Source organism: Sorex fumeus, unplaced genomic scaffold (genome assembly GCF_029834395.1).
Source record: "Sorex fumeus unplaced genomic scaffold, SorFum_2.1 ptg000044l, whole genome shotgun sequence".
NCBI classification, from domain to species: domain Eukaryota; kingdom Metazoa; phylum Chordata; class Mammalia; order Eulipotyphla; family Soricidae; genus Sorex; species Sorex fumeus.
The window spans coordinates 20,070,840-20,091,341 of NW_026606101.1; the positions used below are offsets into that span (position 1 = coordinate 20,070,840).

General features: G+C 51.0%; 1 protein-coding gene across 4 annotated transcripts in view; it reads left to right on the forward strand.

The window, feature by feature from the left end:
• The window catches only part of EBF4 (EBF family member 4), a 76,384-nt gene that overhangs the window by 47,386 nt on the left and 8,496 nt on the right, over nt 1–20,502 (forward strand). For all 4 annotated transcript variants that reach the window (XM_056121345.1, XM_056121344.1, XM_056121341.1 and 1 more), the window contains exon 8: nt 20,325–20,406. In XM_056121345.1, coding sequence (XP_055977320.1) covers nt 20,325–20,406 — 82 coding nt within the window. The remainder of the gene's footprint in view (nt 1–20,324; nt 20,407–20,502) is intronic.

Below are 20,502 nucleotides of genomic sequence, written 5' to 3' on the forward strand. Positions count from 1 at the left end.
AGTCACTCCCAGTGATGCTCAGATGTGGTGCTGAGGGTGAGCCCCAGGTTCAGTGTGTGCAGAACCCATGACCTGACTGCTGCACCATCTCCCTAGTACCTGTTTGGTTGACTTTTAAGTGTTTGTCTAGTTGGTTTTTCTCTATTATTTTTCGGTTCTCTATTTCATTTATCTCTCCTCTATTTCTCTTCTACTATTTGTTTTTGGATTTTGTTTGTTTGTTTGCATTTCTTCTCTAGTTTTCTTATGGTGGAAAGTTACTGATTTCAGATCTTTATTTTATTTAATTTTTTTTAATATTTTGGTATGTTACAGCTCTAAGTAAGCACCTGTTTCATTTCCTCCCAGATGTTGGTATTTGTAGTATTTTCATTTATCTATAAGAATTTTTCTCATTTTTTTTTAAACTTGGCTATTTAGGAATGACTCATTCAATTTCCAAATATTTGCAAATTTGCCAAGTTTCATTCTGTTACTGATTTCTAAATTTAATTCAATGTTACTATCAGGTACACTTTGTTTGTTTGTTTGTTTGTTTGTTTGTTTTCAGCCTATTGAGATTTTTCTTATGTCCTAACTCATGGTCAGTGTCAGAAATAGCTCATGTGCCCCTGAAGAGAATGTGTAGCTTCCCGTTGATTGGAGTTATCTTTAGGTGTCTGTTAGGTCTAATTATTTGTGTGTGGGTTTTTTTTTTAAGTTGTTGTTTGTTTGTTTGTTTGTTTGTTTGTTTGTGGCCAAATCCAGCTGTGTTCAGGCTTACTCCTAACTCTGCCCTCAGGGATCATTCCTGTTTGTGCTCAGGGACTCTATGTGGTGCCAGGCATCAAATCAGGGTCTATCACATGCCAGGCAAGTGCCATAACCCCTGCTCCATCTTTTCAGTCCCTGTTCATTGTTCTTAAGTCTTCCAGATCCTTAATAACCTTCTGCCTAATCGTTCTATTATGTTTATGGTAAGGTAAATTTTTTAAATTTTCTTTTTCTTGATTTGTTTGTTATTGTTTGTTTTTTTTTCCCCTACCTCTTGTTGTTGTTGCTGCAATGTCTGAGATTGCACACTTGTTTGTGGTACTCACCAATTGCTCTGGCAGTATTGGAATCTCACTCAATGGGATCGGATATGGGGCCTAGTGTCTGCAAAGCAGACTTTCTGGGAGCCTTAATCCTGGCCCCAGGCTGTAGTTCTCTCTATTATTAGAAAAAGTGAATTGAAGTCTTCAGCTCTTTAATGTTGAATTATCTACTTCTTCCTACAGAGATCTCATTTTTTGCTTTTTTATTTTGGAATCCTGTTAGTTATTAGGTGCATATGGGTTTATAATTTTTAAAAATAGTTTATCACTATTTTATATCATTATCATTATATTATTAATTATCTATTATAATATATCATTATATATTATATATATCATTATCATTTTATAATGTCCTTTGTTTCTGCTAACAATTTTTGTCTAAAAGTATATTTTGTATGATTATTATTAAATCTGTTAATGCTTTTTTAGATAGCATTTTTATTCCTTTTCCAACCCCTTTGCCTTCTAGCTGATTGTGATTATTTTTTTTTGCCCTACCTGGTAGTGCTCAGAGGTTACTCCTGGCTGTGCACTTAGGGTTCACTCCTGGCAGTGCTGGGGTAGCATAACAGATGCTGGGGATCAAACCCCAGGCAGCCTGCAAGACAAACGCCGTACCCACTGTACTATCTCTCCAGACCCTGTTTTTTTTTGTTTTTTGCTTTTTGGGTCACACCCGGCAATGCACAGGGGTTACTCCTGGCTCATGCGCTCAGGAATTACTCCTGGCGGTGCTCAGGGGACCATATGGGATGCTGGGAATCGAACCTGGGTTGGCTGCGTGCAAGGTAAACACCCTACCCGCTGTGCTATCGCTCCAGCCCCCAGAACCTGGTTTTGATCTTTAAATATAAACTGCATCTCACGTAGACAGTATATAATTATATTTTTAAAAATTCATTCGGATAATTTCTGCTTTTTATTCATAGTATTTAATAATTTAATCTTGATAGTATTTAATAATACTTATAGTATTTACGGTTAATGTCACCACTATAGAAGTAGGATTTGTGGGGGGAGCTGAGCTCATGCTTCATATGCAGGAGACCAGGTTCAGTCCCAGAACCACATGGTCCCATGAACTCTGCTGGGAGTGGGAGTGACCCTTGAGTATGGACTTGGGAGCAGCCCCTAAGTACCACTGGGCAGGACCCTAATCCACCCCACCCAGAGGATTTATATCTGCGATTTTGCTGTTTTCTGATTTATTTGTATCCCATTGTTCCTCCATTATTGTGTTTTTCCAGTGTACTCTTTTTTTCGGGGTTGGGGGCAGACTGATACTTGATGGTGCGTGCGGAGCTGCCCCCAGTGGTGCTCAGGACACTGTGGTGCCAGAAGTCAAACCCAGAGCCCCTGCCTCTGCTCCATCCCTTTGAGCTATTTCCCTGGCCTTCGAGTGGGCTGTTTCCATTACATTGTTGTTGTTGCTTTACTGTAATTTCCTAAGTGGTTTCCCTGGGAATTACAATTACAATATCTTATTTTAACACAATCTCATTTAGATGAATATCAGCTTAATTTCAAAAGCATACAAAAATAATGCTTTTATTTAGTTCTGTTCCCTCTCCTCGCCTTAGTTCTATCTTTATCAATCATATTATATCTTTACACATTATAAGTCTATCAATACAGTTTTAGAATCATTGCTTTATGCCGTTTCCTTGAATAATTGGCTTTTCGTTTCTGGGTCACATCCAGTGATGCTTAGGGTTTACTCCTGGCTTGGTACACAGGGATCACTCCTGGGTGTTCTCGGGGGACCATATCAGATGCCTGGGATTGAACCCAGGTTTGCTGCATGCAAGGCGAACTCCCTACCCACTATACTATCACTCTGGCCCCAGATTGTCTTTTAGAAGTACCTTCAAGTTTATAATAAAAATGTGTGGAAACCACAGAGAATTCTGGTATCCACTCCACCTTCATGCACACACAATTGTTTTTTAAAGTTTCGGTTATGGGCCGGAGAGAGCTCAAATACAGGCTGAGTACAAGTACTTTAGGCCCAGGTCAAATCCCTGGTACTGCATTGTCCCAAGCACTGAGCCAGAAGTAGCCCTTGCACACAGCCATCCACACTCCGCAAACCAAATGAAATACATTTTAGCAAAAAAAAAAAAAAGTCACAAGACGAAATACACTTAGAATGTGGGTTTGGCTTGTTGTACTCAGGAATCACTGCTGGTGTTGCACAAGGGGATGCCAGAGATCGAACCTGGGCTGGCAGCGTGCAAGGCAAGTGCCTACCCGCTGTTCTATCTCTCCAGTACCTATAATGTGCTTTTTGTTTAACACCTAGCTATTTTTCCTAGAACACATTATCCTTTTCGTTTTCTGCTTATGCAGGATCTCTGGGCCTCCAGAGCTCCTTCTCCTTCCTGGATGCTGGTGCTCTGCCCTGCCCACACACAGGGACTTCCTGCTTTCCAGGAGCGAATAATCGCTTTTGAGAGCCCCATATGAGCATCTCATTCCCACTTTCTCTGTCTCGAGAAGACTTTTGTTTGCACCGTCAGGTATTACTGCCTCCAGCAAGAGCAAATGTTAAACATAACCACTGGCTGCTTTCAGCAAACACCCTGAGTGAGCCCTGGATCTGGTCAGGTAACTAGTTCTGCCCTTTGGGGAGAATCTGTCAGAGGTGCTGCATAGATCCAGGCGTGGCAGCTGGGGAGGTGGTTGGCAGAGGTGCTCCCCATCGGTCTGTCCCTCAGAGAGGCTGTGGGCTGCCAGTTCTCACAGCTGTCCCGGATGCAAGACTGCTGCTCCCCAGACCGACACAGAGCTGGGGAGAGGGCCTGGGGAACTGGGTACAGTGAAACACCACAACGCTCTCAGTTCTCCCTCAGAGTCAGACAGTTTTCTAGAGTAAATATTCTTTTTATTTTTTATTTTTGGGACACACCCGGTATTGCACAGGGGTTACTCCTGGCTCATGCACTCAGGAATTACTCCTGGCGGTGCTCCGGGGACCATATGGGATGCTGGGAATCAAACCTGGGTTGGCCGTGTGCAAGGCAAATGCCCTACCCACTGTGCTATCGCTCCAGCCCCTAGAGTAAATATTCTTTGGAGAGCAGCAGATGTTTTGATAATTTTCAGATTTCTAAAAAAACGCTGAATCTTTTTTCTTTTTCAATTTTTTAGGGGTTTGTTTTGTTTGGGGGCCATACCAGGCGGTGCTCAGGGCTTAGTCTTGGCTCTGTGCTCAGGGATCACCCCTGGTGGGACCCAGAAGACCATAGGGGATGCCAGGGGTCAAATTCAGGCCAGCTGCATGTGAGGCAGGACTATGTAGTGATATAGTACCATCTGCTGTGCTGTATCACTCCCAGTCCTCTCTTTTCAGTTTTTGGGCCATATCTGCCCGTGCTCAGGGGCTACTCCCAGGCTCGGTGCTTGAGGAGTTTCTCACAGTGGTGCTCAGGAGACCATGCAGTGGCGGGATCAAACCCAAGCCTTCTATGTCCAAAGTGTGTGCTCAAGTCCTTTGAACTACCTCCCCAGCCCCTGAAAAGGTTGATTCTATTTTTCTGGGTCCCTGTTGCCTTTGAGAGAAAAGACTTTTCAGAGGTCTTTGCAGTTCTCAAAATTCTGGCCTCCCAATTGGTATTTTTTCCATCCCTGAATGTGAGGTTTTTGCATTACTCCCTGTTAAGAGAGATTTGGGGGTGTTGGTCTAACAGTCAGTGTGATGTTTTCTTTCATGTGATGGAAAGGAGGAGGATGGGGCACACCCACAGTGATCAGGGCTTGCTTACTCCTGGCTCTGTGCTCAGGGATCACTCCTGGTGGTGCTCAGGGGATCATATGAGCTGTGGGAAATTGACCTGGGACAGGACACAGGCAAGGCAGGTGCCATACCATCATACTATCTTTCAAACCTCTCACTAGAATTTTTTTTTGGTTGTTTGGTTTTTGTTTTGAGGCCATACCCAGCAATGCTCAGTGGTTGCTCTTGGATCTGTGCTCAGGAATCACTCCTGGTGGTGCTTGGGGGATCATATGGGATGCTGGGGATTACACTCTGGTTGGCCGTGCACAAAGCAAGTACCCTTACCCACTGTGCTATCACTCCAGCCCCTTTCACTGTAATTTTGATTCTAAATGAATAAAAATTTTATACCTGCAGTGGGGCAGAAACTGGGATGAAACAAATCTGAACCACAATTTTCAACCTCTGAGAGTTGAAGAGTTGTCAAGGAGAGGGCCCAAGCAGTAGTGCTGCAGGTGGGGTGCTTGCCTTGCGTGCAGCCAACCTGGGTTCAATTTCCAGGACCCCATAGCATCCCCCAAGCCCACCAGGAGTGATCTTTGAGCACAGAGCCAGAAATCAGCCTTGAGCACCACTGGGTATGGCCAGAAACCAAAAGAAATCAATAGAATAGCCAAGGGAGACACAGTGTAATTGTGCAGACCTGTGCAGAACAGCTCAGGGTTCCAGGCAGGCTCTGCTGTGGGAACTTCTGCTGGATGCGGATGAGTGGCCACACCCAGAGGAGCACTTGCCAGTGGCCACACACACCATGAGGCGCTTGGCCACACACACCATGAGGCGCTTGACGTGTAGCTAGTGTGGCAGAGAAATGGGATTCCTGGACATGATTTCACTGTGATTAGTTCAGATAGTCTCATGTGGCCGCCTCACTGGCCATTATACTTCTAAGACTTAGTATCTATGTCAGGGACGAGGGATACAGCTCAGCAACAGAATTCAGGTTCGCAGATAGGAGGCTCTGAGTTTGTACCTGGCAGCCACAAAAAAAAAAAAAAACGTCAAAAAATAGACTGGATTGGCCTCACTGGCGCCTGCATGGGGGCGGGGCAGGGTGCGAGGAAGAGCTGCTCAGTGGGCTGGGGGCAGTTTAGCGGGTGGTCCTACCTGGTGCAGATAATTTTTTTTTTTTTGCTTTTTGGGCCACACCGACAATGCACAAGGGTTACTCCTGGCTCACGCACTCAGGAATTACTCCTTGCAGTGCTCAGGGGACCATATGGGATGCTGGGAATCAAACCTGCAAATGCCTTACCTGCTGTGCTATCGCTCCAGTCCCGAGCAGAGACTTTTTAGTGGCACTTTTGGAACAGGTCCTGTTTGGGCCACGAGCAGAGGAAAGTGCTGGTCTGTCTGGCGGGAGCAAGCAGCCCCAGTCCCTCGTGGGGCCCAGGATGCCACATAGTTTGGTGGGAGCAACAGAAGAACCAGCCGCCAGGGCTGGAGCCATGTACAGCAGGCAGGGCACTTGCCTTGCACTCAGCCCTCCGGTTCGATGCCTGGTACCCTACGTGATCCCCAAAGCCCCCCCAAAAGTGATCCCAGAGCACAGAACCAGGAGTAAGTTCTGAGCACTGCCGGGTGTGGCCCCCAAACAAACAAACCAAAAGAAACAGCAACAAAAAAGAATCAGCCGTACTCCCTTGTCAGGTGAACCCGCTCCCCTCTGTAGCCACCCACAGGCTCACGGCAGCTTCTGTCCAGTGAGAGTCGGGCTCCCCACGACAGCTGTGGGCACCCACTTCTGAGTGTCCCTGCTGGGCGTTCCCTGGCCCTCCCCGAATTTCCCTGCTTGGTCAGTACTGGGGAGAGCTCAGGCTTTCCTCTCTGAACTGCACTTCCCTTCCTGGGGCCCTGTTCATGCCCAGAACATTTGAGGGGAGAGGGTCACAGAGGGGCTTCCTGAAAGGTCCCCCAGGCCCCGGGGTTCCTGTGGGCTGCAGTGTCAATCATAAGGAGGAGAGTCCCCAAGCCTCCTGATTCTGATCCAGAATTCAGGTGACGGCTTCTGGGCAGCTGACGACAGGCTCCAAGCTCAGGGTCCCATTGGCCTGCTTCCTAGCAGGCGTCCAGCTGTGGGCACTGGAGGAGGAGGAAGCCTGGGCGTTACATGAGTAGGGGACAGGAACGCTCAGCACTTGCATGAGAAATGGCCGCTGAAAGGGTGGGGGACCGAGACAGTCGGGAAAGACTGGCCAGGCCCCAAGCACGGCCTCCTCACCTCCCTCTGCTTCTGATTTGTAAAAGGGAACTGACTCTTGTCGTTATTATTGTTAAAGGTGGGAGCCACATAATGGTGCTCACAGCACACCAGGGCCACTCCCAGTGGTGCGGAAGAGGAAATACCACAAGTTAGGGCTGGAACTCAGGGCTGTGGCCACCTGAGCTTAACCCCAACCAGTGGGGATGTCATGAAGTTGACTATGCAGTGGTTGCCTGCGGCCCGAGAGACAGGGTAGGACTTGAGGCGCTTGCCTTGCAAACAGCAGAGCCTGAATTTGATTCTCAGCATCGCTTATGGTTGGTCCCTAAGCACTGCCAGGAGTGATCCCTGAGCACAGAACCTGGCATGAGCCCCGCACACAGCCTATTTTGTTTTAGTGTGGCCCCAAAACAAAACAAAAAATATATACCCAAGTGCTGGGCCTGAATCTGTCCAGATGTCATTTCTTGTCCTGCCCTGCTTTCAGCCCAGTGACCATTGTGGATGGTCAGTACGAGTAAGTCAAGGCTCCTGAATAAGGTTTGGAGCCAGGAAAGAACTTGGAACCCACAAGCCAGAGGGGAGCAGGAAAGCATCTGGGGCCGGGAAGGGGTCTGCCCTGGTCACCCCCTCTGCATCTCACATGAGGGGTCTCAGACCAAGCAGAAAACACAGCTGCTTCTTCCCTTCAGCCCATGCCCCACACACACGCTTCCCAAGTTACTCACAAGTCCACCTTCCTCTGCTCTCCCCGCCGCCGGCATCCCCTCCGGCTCTTTCTAGATCCTTCTTCCTCCTCTTCTGCCCTAGAAGTCCTCCATCCTGCATTCAACCGAGACACCCCTGGGCTGGAGAACAGGCAGGGCACGTGTGCGTGTGTCTTGCTGTGTCCTCGAGGCCACCAGCGGCGACTCGTGCTCAGGCGACAGGCTGTCCTCTGGGTCCGCTCTGAGCTGCTGCCGCCCATTAGCAAACCCCCGCTCCCGCCTCCCGCCCCTCCGGCCCATTTGTGGGTCTCGGAGTCACCACTCTAAGGGGCAGCTGGGGGGCCCTCAGCCGGCTCTGCACTCTTCTCCCCCTCTCCTCAGGCCCCATGCCCAGCCCCGAGGTTTGGAGAGCCGAGTAAGTGCCCTATCAACATGTTAATCAAATTACTTAGGAGCTAAAATTGACGCTGTTCATTAATTATACAAGATTATGCTAATTGTGCATGCAAATGCATGCAGGGGAACAGAAGGTGTTCAGGCGCATGGTGGGCCATTAGCATAGAGGATGGGGTGCGGGTGCATTGGCATGCTAATGTATGCGCCCCTGCTATTTATAGTCCCCCAGCCCATCTGCACTGCAGCCACCTCTGCCCTGGGGAGGGACTGGGCGGGGGAGGGGGGAGACCAAGACCAGGCCTGGCAGGTGGGAATGGCCCCGGGGACATTGGGGCCTCACTGTTGCTCCCCCACTACACACACACACACCAGGACCAGAAAGTAGCAAGCCTCCCCCCCACCCCCAAATGGACCTGGACTGTCCCACTGGCCTCAACCTGGATGTGTGCTTCTTCCTGGAGGCAAATGACACTTTAGTTTGGCACCACCACCAAGGCCCCCCTGGCACCCCCGGATAACCCAGGGGGCCCAAAGCTGACCAGGCTTAGGTCCATCTGCCCAGGCCCTGGGCCGCAGTGGCCCCCCTCAGCCTTGCGAGGCCCCCCGTGAGGAAAGTGTGCCACGCATGGCAGGGTTGACATGCCCTTGGCAGGGAGGACCCCTGTCCCCTACTTTGTTGTCAGGAAAAATTGCTTCTGGTCTTTCAGACCCCAGATGCCCGCCATCCCAGGTGACCTGTCGCACTGGCACCTCGCCTGGGGGAGCATTACTGTGGGTCTCACTCAGCAGTGTCCTGCTGCCCAGACCCCTCTGTGTTTGCTGGGGGTCCTTTGAGGGGTTCTCTTAGCTGTCCCTCCAGCCTCTGCTGACTGCTCCCTAGAAGGTGGCAGAACTTGTTGACTGAGTGTACTGAATGACTGCAGGGATATGGGCCAGCCATTTGAGTCCTCCTCCTCGGTCCTTTGGGCAGGGGAAGCCAACCCTGAAAAGAATGACATGCACAGCCCCTGTCCCCGAAGATGTGCAGTTTTTCCTGAGGCTTGTCAGCTCCAGGGCAAGCCCTTGGGGGTGAGAATGAGCGGAGAATTTCCCCTGCTTCTCCTCATCTCAAAACTTCTGTGTGGGGGCAGAGGGATAATACAGCAGGGGCCAGAAGTGATGGTGGACGTCCACCATCCCTCTCTGTGTTTTGCTGTTCTTTGCTCAGTCTTTTTTTTTTTTTTAAGTGGTAGGGCATTTGCCTTGCACGTGGCCAACCAGACTGACCCAGGTTCAATTCCTCCGCCCCTCTCGGAGAGCCCTGCAAGCTACTGAGAGTTTCTCGCCCGCACGGCAAAGCCTGGCAAGCTCCCTGTGACGTATTTGATATGCCAAACACACTGACACCAAGTCTCACAATGGAGACGTTACTGGGCCCACTCGAGCAAATCGATGAACAACGGGAAGACAGTGACAGTGACAACCTTTTGGTTCTTGGACCACATCCAACAGTGCTCAAGGCTTACTCCTGGCTCTGCGCTCAGGAATCACTCCTGGTGGGGCTTGGAGGACCATATGGGATACCAGGGATCAAACTTGAGTCAGCCATGGGTAGGGTGGTGTTTGCCTTGGCATGTGGAAGAGCCAGGTTCCATCCCCATATGGTCTCTCAAGCCCTGTCAGGAGTGAGCCCCGAGCACAGAGCCAGGAGTAAGCCCTGAGCACTGCTGGTTGTGGCCAGAAGTAGGGAGGAAAGAAAAACCTGCCATGTTCATTTAAACTTGGCATCAGAGTTTTAGGTTTATTCTCCCCTCGGCTCCAAGTTTGCCCTCACGAGGCCCTCGCAGGAGGCTCTGCCCCACCTCTGCTGCTCCTCCTGCCCCACCCCTGCCTCGTCTTGCCCTTGTTAGCTCTGCTCCTGCCCTCGGTGCCAGCCGCACACCACGTGTGACTGTCCGGCTTTGTTCATTTAAGGAACTAAAGGGTCGTGGAAAGTGAAATGCAGTTTCTGGTCCCTTCAGCCCCGTGTCAGGAGGGGATGAAGTCATTGCGGGGAAAGTCCTGCTGGAGAGCGATGGTGGTTTCCCCATCAGCTTCCTGGCTTCTGTGTTGTTACCCTGGGCCCCATCCATCTCCTTCCATTACCGGCAGCTTTTTGCAAGTGGGAACCTCGCGTCAGCTCTCAGGCAGGCTCTCCGGGGGATGCCGAGAGGAGAAACAACAGCGGATCACTCTAGTTTCTGAGGGGGTGATTCCTAGAAGCAGACTCGGAGACGGGGGTACTGGTGAGAATGACTTCCAGGAGGCAGGAGGCAGGCGGGAGGTGGGAGAACAGGGCGGAGATGGGCTGAGTGAGATGGGCTAGGTGGGGGCCGAGGGGTGCTTAATCCTTGGGGGAAGGGAAAAACCCACCCATAGCTGCTGATGCCAGTCTGTTGGGAAGGGGGCACTGCAAGGCATCATTCTCTGCTCTGGGGTCGGGGGAGTCTAGCTGCGCACCACCCCACAGTGTGAGTCCTGCCTCCAGACCATGCTGTTGTCCACCCCAGAGAGGCCAGAAATGATGGTGGACACCCACCCACCCTCTACGTGTTTTTCTGCCCTTTGTTCAATTTATTTTTTTAACTTTTGATTTTTGGACCACACCCAGCAGTGCCCAGGGTTTACTCCTGACTCTGCTTAGGAATTACTCCTGCTGGGGCTTGGGGGACCATATGGGATGCCTGGGATCAAACTTGAGTCAGCCGCGTGCAAGGCAAGCTCCGTACCCGCTGTGCTGTCTCTCTGGCCCCTGCTGAGTCTGTTGAGTACAGCCTGGGTTGGGGTGCTCTTCTCCCGCTGCAGTGTGGCGCCAGGGAGTGAGGAGGAAGTCAGCTGATTGCCCTTGAGTCGTCACCAATCGGGCCCTGCGTCTTGGGTTGGAATATGCCTTTGAGGAGCACAACACCTCTTTTTTTTTTTTTAAGCCACCTTATTTATTTATTTATTTTGCTTTTGGGGGCTGGAGCGATAGCACAGCGGCAGGGCGTTTGCCTTGCACGCAGCCAACATGGCCGACCCGAGTTCGATTCCTCCGCCCCTCTCGGAGAGCCCGGCAAGCTACCGAGAGTATCTCGTCCACATAGCAAAGCCTGGCAAGCTACCTGTGACGTATTCGATATGCCAAACACAGTAACAACAAAGTCCCCAATGGAGACGTTACTGTGCCTGCTCGAGCAAATCGATGAACAATGGGAGGACAGTGACAGCTTTTTTGGGTCATGCCTGGCAGTGCACATGGGTTACTCCTGGTTCTGCACTTAGGAATCACTCCTGGCAGTGCTCAGGGGACCATATGGGATGCTGGGAATCGAACCCAGGTTGGCCTTGTGCAAGGCAAATACTTTACCCGCTGTGCTATTGCTCCAGCCCCTACCTTATTTATTTTTGTTTTGAATGAGTTTTTTGGTTTTTTGTTTGTTTTGCTTTTAGGGTCATACCAGCGATGCTCAGGGGTTACTCATGGCTCTGCACTCAGGAATTATTCCTGGCAGTGTTGGAGGAACATATGGGATGCTGTGGATCGAACCCGGGTTGGCCGCATGCAAGGCAAACGCTCTACCATCTGTACTCTGTACTATTGCTCCAGTCCCAGCCTCTGCATTCTTGGGGAAGGAGGAAATTCAATTGCAGACACGTTGTGAAAGCTAGTATTAAGTGTGGGAAGTGCAAGGCCTAGGTGCGGGTGAACAGGCTCTGTGTGGTCTCTGCGGTATCTAGCCTGGTCTCTAACCAGGCCAAGTCACACAGGAAACAAGCTCCTGACCCACTAACGATGAACTCCTGACTCATCCTAAATAACTCATCTTTTTACTTATTTGGCTTGGGGGCTACACCCAACAGTGTCAGGAGAGGCCCCCATTTGGTGCTCAGGGGTTCATCAGGTGATGCTCGGGGGGCCATGCAGGGGAGCCAACTGGGCCCCCTGCATGCAAGCCAGGTGCCCCTGTCCATTGTGCCATCCTCCTCTCTGGCCCACTACTGACCTCAGGAATGTTATGGCCCAGCACCAGTAGGGCCTGAGTCTCTGAGAAGCTTTGAAGGAGGTTTGCTGCAAAGTCTGTGCCAGCCTCACAGCTGAGCAGGGATGGACTCAGATACTCATGTCTCTGTGGGTCTTAAAGTCCAAGTTCCTGCCTCAATTTTTGTTTTGTTTGGGTCACACCTGGCGGTGCTCAGGAGCTACTCCTGGCTCGGCACCCAGGAATCACTCCTGGCAGTGCTTGGGGAACCATATGGGATGCCGGGAATTGAACTGGGTTGGCCGTGTGCAAGGCAAGTGCCCTCCCCACTGTACTATCTGTCACTTCAGTCCTCCTGTCTCAACTTTGGCTTTGCTGTTGCCGCTTACTCTTGCTTCTCCTTGGCTTTATGAGGATGACACTGCCTTAGGACTAGGAGGGGCTTAAGCAGGTAATGAAAGCGGTTAGCACAGCAGAGTTTCTGGCACTTGTTAAGGGCTTCCTAGAACTCTGTGTGTGTGTGTGTGTGTGTGTGTGTGTGTGTGTATGAGTGTGTGTGTGTGTGTGTGTGTTGGGCCACATTTAGTGGTTCCCAGGACTTTTGTTTGTTTGTTTTTGGACCACACCCAGCGATGCTCAGGGGTTACTCCTGGATCTACACTCAGGAATCACTCCTGGTGGTCTTCGGGGGACCATTGGCTGCTGGAATTGCACCTGGATTGATTGTGCACAAGGCAAACACCCTCCCCGCTGTGCTGTGCCTACAGTCCCACTCAGGGTTTTCGCCTAGTGTGCTTAGAACATTCCTGGCAGTGTTCAAGGAACTGTGTAGTGCCAGGAATTGAATCCCGGGTGGCCCCATACAAAGTGAGCACCTTAACCCTTGTATTATCTCTCCAGTTCCCGAATCACTTTTTAAATCGACTTTGCCTCGTTCTCCGTTTCCAACTCATGCTTGCATTCCTGGTGTAGTCTTCATTCTCGATGGAGCTCCTGGGACATCATCTTTGTCTCACCACACTTTCTGTGATGCCCAGAGTTGGGTACCATGTCCCCAGGGAGCCTCACTGTGGCAGTGTGGATGGCATGGGACACAGGTCTTGCCCAATGGGACATCCAGAAATGTTCACCTCTGTGAGGGGGTCAGCTAGACTCTGGGGTCAGCCTTGCCTTGCTTCCCCCAGGCTAGAGGAAGTTCAGCTTAATCCCCTCCTCCTCGTAGCCCCATGAAGGGAAGGGGACTGCTCAGAAAGGAGCCCCATGCCTGCCTCCCGTCTGGTGCCTCCTGGCTTGAGATAAAATGCTTTCCTGGTGTCAAGCAGCCCTCCAGCCCCTCCAGGAAGGAACCACTCCCGCCTCAGGCTCCTGTAAGGCAGCCATGCCCAGGACCTTGGCCTCAGTTTTGCCTACCACATCAGGCTCTTTCCAGGAAGAAAGGGATTAAAAACAGATATGAAAAACACATGAGGGAGATCACCCTGGTAGGCTCAGAGCAAGTGGAAATTTATAGCACAATAAACTTTTTTTTTTTTAATTTGGGCCACACTTAGTGTTGTTCAGGGGTTACTCCTGGCTCTGCACTCAGGAATCACTTTTGGCAATACTCAGGGACCATTTGGGATGCTGGGGATCGAACCAGTGTCAGCCATGTGCACAGCAAGCTCCTTCCCCACTATACTGTCTCTCCAGCCTCCCATGAAATGGTAACCTTTAAAGCTACTTAACAGAAAAATTTGCAGCTTCCCAAGACCATTTGTTTCTTATTCGGTTTCTGCAAATTAGCACCTGACTCAACAGAGTCAGGCCCCAATTCACAGTAAATGAGTCTGGTACTTTACCAGAGAGCAGTGATGGAGAATTTTGTTTTTTAATCAGGGTCATTTGGATATCCATAGTATCTTTTGAGACCACCCAAGCAAGCAGATGCAGGCAGCTGACAGAAGCACTTATGTCTTTCCCATGTACTAGGGCCAGACTCCAGGATTGTGTAGGTCAGAATCCCTCTCTGCCATAAAAAATGGAATAACCCTTAGAAGGCTTTGTTAGCTTCATATCCTAGAAGAAGATTGCCTGATACAAATATAATGTAAGCCGCATATGTAATGTTATCTATTTATTTGTTTATTTTTAGTTTTTAAAAGTACTGGGACCTGAGAGATAGTACAGCAGGTAGCATGCTTGCTTTACATGCTGCGGACCCAGGTTTGACCCTCCGCACTCCGTATGGTCCCCCGATCACACCAGGAGTGATTCTTGAGTGCGGAGCCAGGAGTTACCACTGAGTACTGCCAGGTGTGACTCCAAAATAAAAGCAAATTAAAAAGTACATATATAGGGGTAAAGCACTTGGCCTACCTATATCTGACTGGCCCCACTTGGATCCACACCACTGCATATGGGTCCCTGAGCACAAAGCCAGGAGTAAGCCCTGAGCACTGCTGGGTGTGGCCCAAACCACACCCCCATACATATTCACTCGAGCAGGTACCAGTAACGTCTCCATTGTGAGACTTCTCATTGCTGTGTTTGGCATATCAATACGTCACAAGGAGCTTGCCAGGCTTTGCCGTGCGGGCGAGATACTCTCAGTAGCTTGCCAGGCTCTCCGAGAGGGGTGGAAGAATCATGCAAGGCAAACGCCCTACCCGCTGTGCTATCACTCCAGCCCACCATACAGATGTAATATTTAATTTCCTAATAGCTACACTTTTAAAAGTTAAAAGATGATCTGGGGAGATAACACAGAGATCAGGAAACCCAAATCCAGACCTTGGGACCAAATGACTCTCAAACTGCACTGGGGGGAACCCTGGAGGTCCCTGAGTTCCCCTGGGGTGGCCATGGTGGTCCATGCAGCACCATATCCTCAGGCCCTAGCATTGAACTGCACGGTCCGGTGAGCCAAGTATTGCCAGCAATGGCCTCTGAGTGCCCCTGAGCACTGTTTGGAAGCCCCCTTCCCAAATAAACCAAAACAATTTTCTTAATTCAAAGAAATTGGTAAAATTAATGGTGGCTATATTAATGATTCAACCCAGCACATCAAAACTGTTATCATTTCAACTTGTAATTGAGTTTTCCCCCCCTTCGCTGTGTTTTGTGAAAGCACCGTGATTTACACAGCTATCCATAGTTGGGGTTTAGACATATGATGTTCCAACACCGATTCTACCACAGACTCGCCTTCCCTCACCACTGTACCCAGCTTTCCTCTCCCACCCCCATGTAACTGAGTTTTTAAATATTACTAAAGAGATAATCTTTTGTTGTTGTTGTTCTGTTTGGGGGGATCACACCCAGTGGTGTTCAAGACTTACTCCTGGCTCAGGAAGTGGTGGTGCTCAGGGGACCATATGGGGTGCCAAGGATCGAACCCAGGCCAGCTGTGTGCAAGGCAAATTTGTTACATCCTTTTTTTTCTAAGTCTCTGGAATCTGATGCATGTTTTACATTTCGAATTGCAATGGAGACCTTTGAAGCACTCAGTGGCAGCCCCACGGGGCTGAAGGCTGCTCTTGGGGAGACCGGCTGGAACACAGAGGTTGCCCCATCTTTGCTGAGGATTGCCTGTGAGGCTTCTGGAAAACCCCCAAGAGTCTCTGACTCAGCAAGTCCAGGCAGACCTGAGAAGCTGCCTCTCTAGCAAATTCCATCCCCAGGGGATGCTCAAGCGGCTTGTCTGGTGCCACACTTCCAGGCGGACTGTGGAAGAACTGTCACCTTTCTGCATGACCTCCAATTTGGAGCGTTGGTGTTGAGGCCACATCTGACCCAGTGTGTGAGCAGCTAGGAGTAGCCTCTGGGGGCTCCCACAGATCCTGGGTGAGAGGGGAGCAGTGCCATGGGGGCATCAGAAGTGAGTGGCTGGTGGTTAGAATGATAATACAGCAGGTAGGCACTCACCTTGCACATGGCTAACCTGGTTCAATCCCCAGCATCCCATATGTCCCCTGAGTGTCGCCAGGAGTGATGTCTGAGTACAGGGCCAGGAGAGCAATGTGGGTGTGCACAGTCCTTCCCACCCCACAAGCTCCCAGCCAAATTACTTAGCAACCCCAGAAGTTCCCACCCTGGCTATCATTTCAGCTCTCCGACAGAGGGCAGTATGACCCACTTTGGAAAAGTGCGCTTGTGACTCTGAGACAGGAAAGGGCACTGTAGCACAGTCCTCCCATTGTTCATCCATTTGCTGGAGTGGGCACCAGTAACATCTCCATTGTGAGACTTGTTGTTACTGTGTTTGGCATATCGAATATGTCACGGGGAACTTGCCAGGCTTTGCTGTGCAGGCGGAAAACTCTCGGTAGCTTGCCAGGCCTCTGAGAGGAGCAGAGGACTCGAACTCGGGTCGGCCTAATACAAGGCAAACGCTGTGCTACTGGCCCTTATTACCTCCAAGGAGGGTCTTACGTGCTGCCACAGGAAATGCCAATCTGGTTAAAGACTAGATGCCTTGGGGTGAGTCAGCCTCAGTAGAGGTGACAGGGAAGATGAGGAGACTTGCTGAGCAAGGGCAGTGGAAGGGGCCTCTGAGAGGAGCTTCCGGGGGGGGGGGGGGGGACAAGACAAACCCTGCAGGAAACAACAGGTTGAAGGCTGAGGAGGTTTGCAGCAACAGCTGTTCCAAGGGTTGGAGAGAGAGCGCAAGGGGTAAAGCTCTGTCTCCGCATCTCACAGCATCGCCTGAGCTCCACAGGGGTCAGTCCTGAGCACAGAGCCAAGAATCGCTCCTGAGCACAGCCGATTGCGGCCCCCAAGTCAACCAAAAATCAAATGAAGTCCATCCCTTAGGGGCTGGAGCAGCACAGCAGGTAAAGTGCTTGCCTTGCTCATGGCCAACCCATGTTCAATCCCTGGCACTCCAAATCCCCACCAGAAGTGCTCCCTGAGTGCAGAGCCAGGAGTAAGCCCTGAGCTCGGCTCAGTGTGCTGTTCCCCCCACAAAAACGTGTCCTCGAGCCAGAGAGATAATATAGCGAGTAATTTGCACCCGGGCACGCTGCTGACCTGGGTTCAATCCCCAGGACCTCTCCCTCAGCATAGAGCCAGCGGTAAGCCCTGAGCACCACCTGGTGTGGCCCCCAAGCCGGAAAATTAAAAATAAACAAAAAGTCTGTCATTGAGGTATCTGTACAAGATGAGGAAGGGTTCCAGAGCTCGAGGCTGGTGGGGATCCAGGCTGGGACACCACCCCACTTCCAGCCTAAACACACTTCCTCTTGACTGTAGATTTGTGAGTGGGGTCAAATGATGCATGTATGGCTCTGCAGGGGGCTTTGTTATCTTTGAGGCACCCCCATGGTGACACCCAAAGCTTAGCATGCTTCTAAGCAAACAGGGGGGCTGTGTTCCATCCTAGTGTTTGTCCTTCTAGCACCTTCTAAACGACTGAGCACCTGACCTGGAATGTCAGCGAACTGTGTGAGTAGTGTCTGGGTTCTATGTCACATGTTAGTGGGACATGCTTGAGGGGAGGGCATTGGGCACAGGGACATCGTGGGGTATCTTAGAGGGGTTTGGGAGTCATTCTAGTGACATATAATGTGGGACAAGAGGGGTGTCTCTGCAGTGCACGCATTCTGTTCCAGCGAATTGAAGGTGTCCATACCTCAGCCAGACCTAGAGAGAACATAGGACACTTTGTGTGTCTGTGGGGGGTGTCCTATTGGGGTTACAGAGAGTATCAGCATGCTTCTGTTGGGGTCCTGAGTGCTACTCTGTTGCCTCAATGGAAGGGGACTAGTGGGAGTTCCCACAGGGACACCCATTGCGTGTGGAATGTAGCAGGTGCTGAGGGGTCAGCAGAGGTAGGGCCCAGTGGGGACACACATGTCCACCTTCCGGGAGAGCTGTCTCTGTTCCAGGTGATATCCACACCCCCGCCTCAGCACTGAGGGACTTCCCCTTTGGAGACTAGGGGAAGTCTGCCCTATTATGAAGTCTTCTGCCCTGTTAAGAAGTCTTCCCTCGGGGGCTGCCATGCACAGTGCCAGCCCCAGCTCAGTCCCTGGCACCAGATACCATCCTCTGGACCCTGGCAGGAACAACCCCTGAGCAAAGAGCTAAGAGTCAGCCCTGAGCATCACCAGGCGTGGCCCCATGACCTCACTGCTACCATCACCAAATAAAACTTCCCTAAACTGGAATTCCATGTTGGTCGGCTTTGGAAGCAACTCTGATGGGCTAAAGGGATTCTAAACGGGGGTTTCAAGCGAGCAGGATGCTTGTTAGGGAGCTGCCCCCATAGGACAAGTCAGAAAGAGGCCAGTACCCACCACAGACTGCAGTCCTACACCGAGCAGTTGGAAAAGGGCCTCCCTAGAAGCTCAGACCACTCTTGGGGGTCAGGTACATCAGTGACAGTCTCTTGAGTTCACAGAGTCCCCGGTCACCTCATGGAGCATTGGGTGGGTGGGGTGCGGGAAACACACGTTCCCCACCACCCCAGCAGAGAAGACCCAGCGCTCTCATGGTGGTCTGGAAAGCAGCCTACGGTGGGCTAGGGATGTGGGAGATTCTAACGGGGAGAGCTCAGAGGATCTGGGTTCAATCCCCAGGCCAGCCTCCCATCCCCACACCATGGCTGCATGGGTATATCCCTGTGACTCCAAGAACTTCCACGAATGTGCCCCCAAAAAAAGAAGAAAAAAAGCAGAAGTATCACTGTACATTCCCAATTCCTGTGCGTGAAATAGAAGGTATCGGGCGGGGGTGGGGGTACCGGGAAGGGTGGGCCATTTGTTTGTGCGCACATGCGCAGAGGTGCCTGTCAGACCCCAGACCCATGCATGTGCGTCGTGGGAATAGACTCTGCGGGCAGGTTTTGTGTGTGTGTGATGGAGATGGATGTAGTCTGCTAAGTGTGAGCGGGATCTGCCATGTTGGTGGGGGGCTTGGAATCTACTATAAAGGAGAACGGAGGGATCTGCTCTGGGTGATGACACTAGTTTTTTTTTTTTTAATTTATTTTTTTAAATTTTTTTATTAGTGAAACACCATGAGGTACAGTTATAGACTTACAAATTTTTGTGCTTGGGTTTCAGTTATACAATGATCAAGTACCCATCCCTCCACCAGCGCCCATCCTCCACCACCACGGGTCCCAGCATCCCTCCCACCCTCCATCCCCCCATCCCACCCTGCCTCTGTGGCAGGGCATTCCCTTTGTTCTCTCTCTCCTTTTGGGTCCTGTGGTTTGCAAGAGAGGCATTGAGTGGCAATCATATTTGGTCCATAGTCTACTTTCGGCATGCTTCTCCCACCCTGGGAGGATCCTCCCAACACCCTTTATTTGGTGCTCTCTTCTCTATCTGAGCTTCCTTTTCCCCTAGCACGTGTGGCTGGCCTCCAAGTCATGGAGCAAAATTCCTGGTACTAATCTCAGCCACTCCTGGGTGTTAGTCTCCCATTTTGTTGCTTTATGTTCCCCAGATGAATGCAATCTTTCTGTGATGACGCTAGTTTTAGCAAGGGCTGTATTTGAGGTGCTCAGCTACAACACCCTAGGATGCATTTCTGTGCAGGTTCAGCGGCCCACCTTCTTCCCGTGCCTATGGCCTGTAGGCTGGGCATGGACCACACAGGGCGGGAAGGACCTTAACTCACAGGGGTCAGTCTGTGCCATCTCTCTGGGTCGGCTGTGTGTGAGGTTTTTACTTTATGCGCCTCTGAGAAGGCTGTGCCCTGCGTGTGTGGGATACACGCTATGTTTGTTGTCTTAGAGTAGAAGGGCTCACCAGTGTGCCTAGCTAGATATACCGTGTCCACACATGGGGGACGCCGGAGGATGAGTCTGTCTCGTGTGACAGGTCCACTCTGGGGGTGGGGCTCCGAGTGTGATGGGCAGAGACTGTGGCCAATAGCCATGGAGTGGGGTGGGTGAGCCTGAGTGAAGTGCCATGTGGAGTGAGGGGTGTGATTTCTGAGCAGTAGGCGCTCAAGTGTGTAGGAGACGACCAGGACGAATAGATTTTGTAACTTCGACAGATACACTTGGTGGGACAAATGAGCACTGTGTGATGGGTTGGCGTGTGCAGACGTAGCCAGGACACAGGTCTATCAGGTACCCTCTGTGCAGCTTCTGGGGGCAGCCTGGGATGTTTTCCTGTGTGTGCACACACAGAGGGGTTGACTCTTCACCTCTTCGCAGAACGCCCCTGAGCCCTCCAACCACTGTTTCAGGTTCTTCCTCAAGTTCTTCCTCAAATGCAACCAGAATTGCCTAAAGAACGCAGGGAATCCCCGAGACATGCGGCGCTTCCAGGTGGGTCTGGGCGGAGGGCTCCCCCTGTGAACCTGCCCTTCGCTCGTGCGGGTGGGTTGGAAGCTGGGACCCTGGCACCCTGGGAGAGGCTCCCTG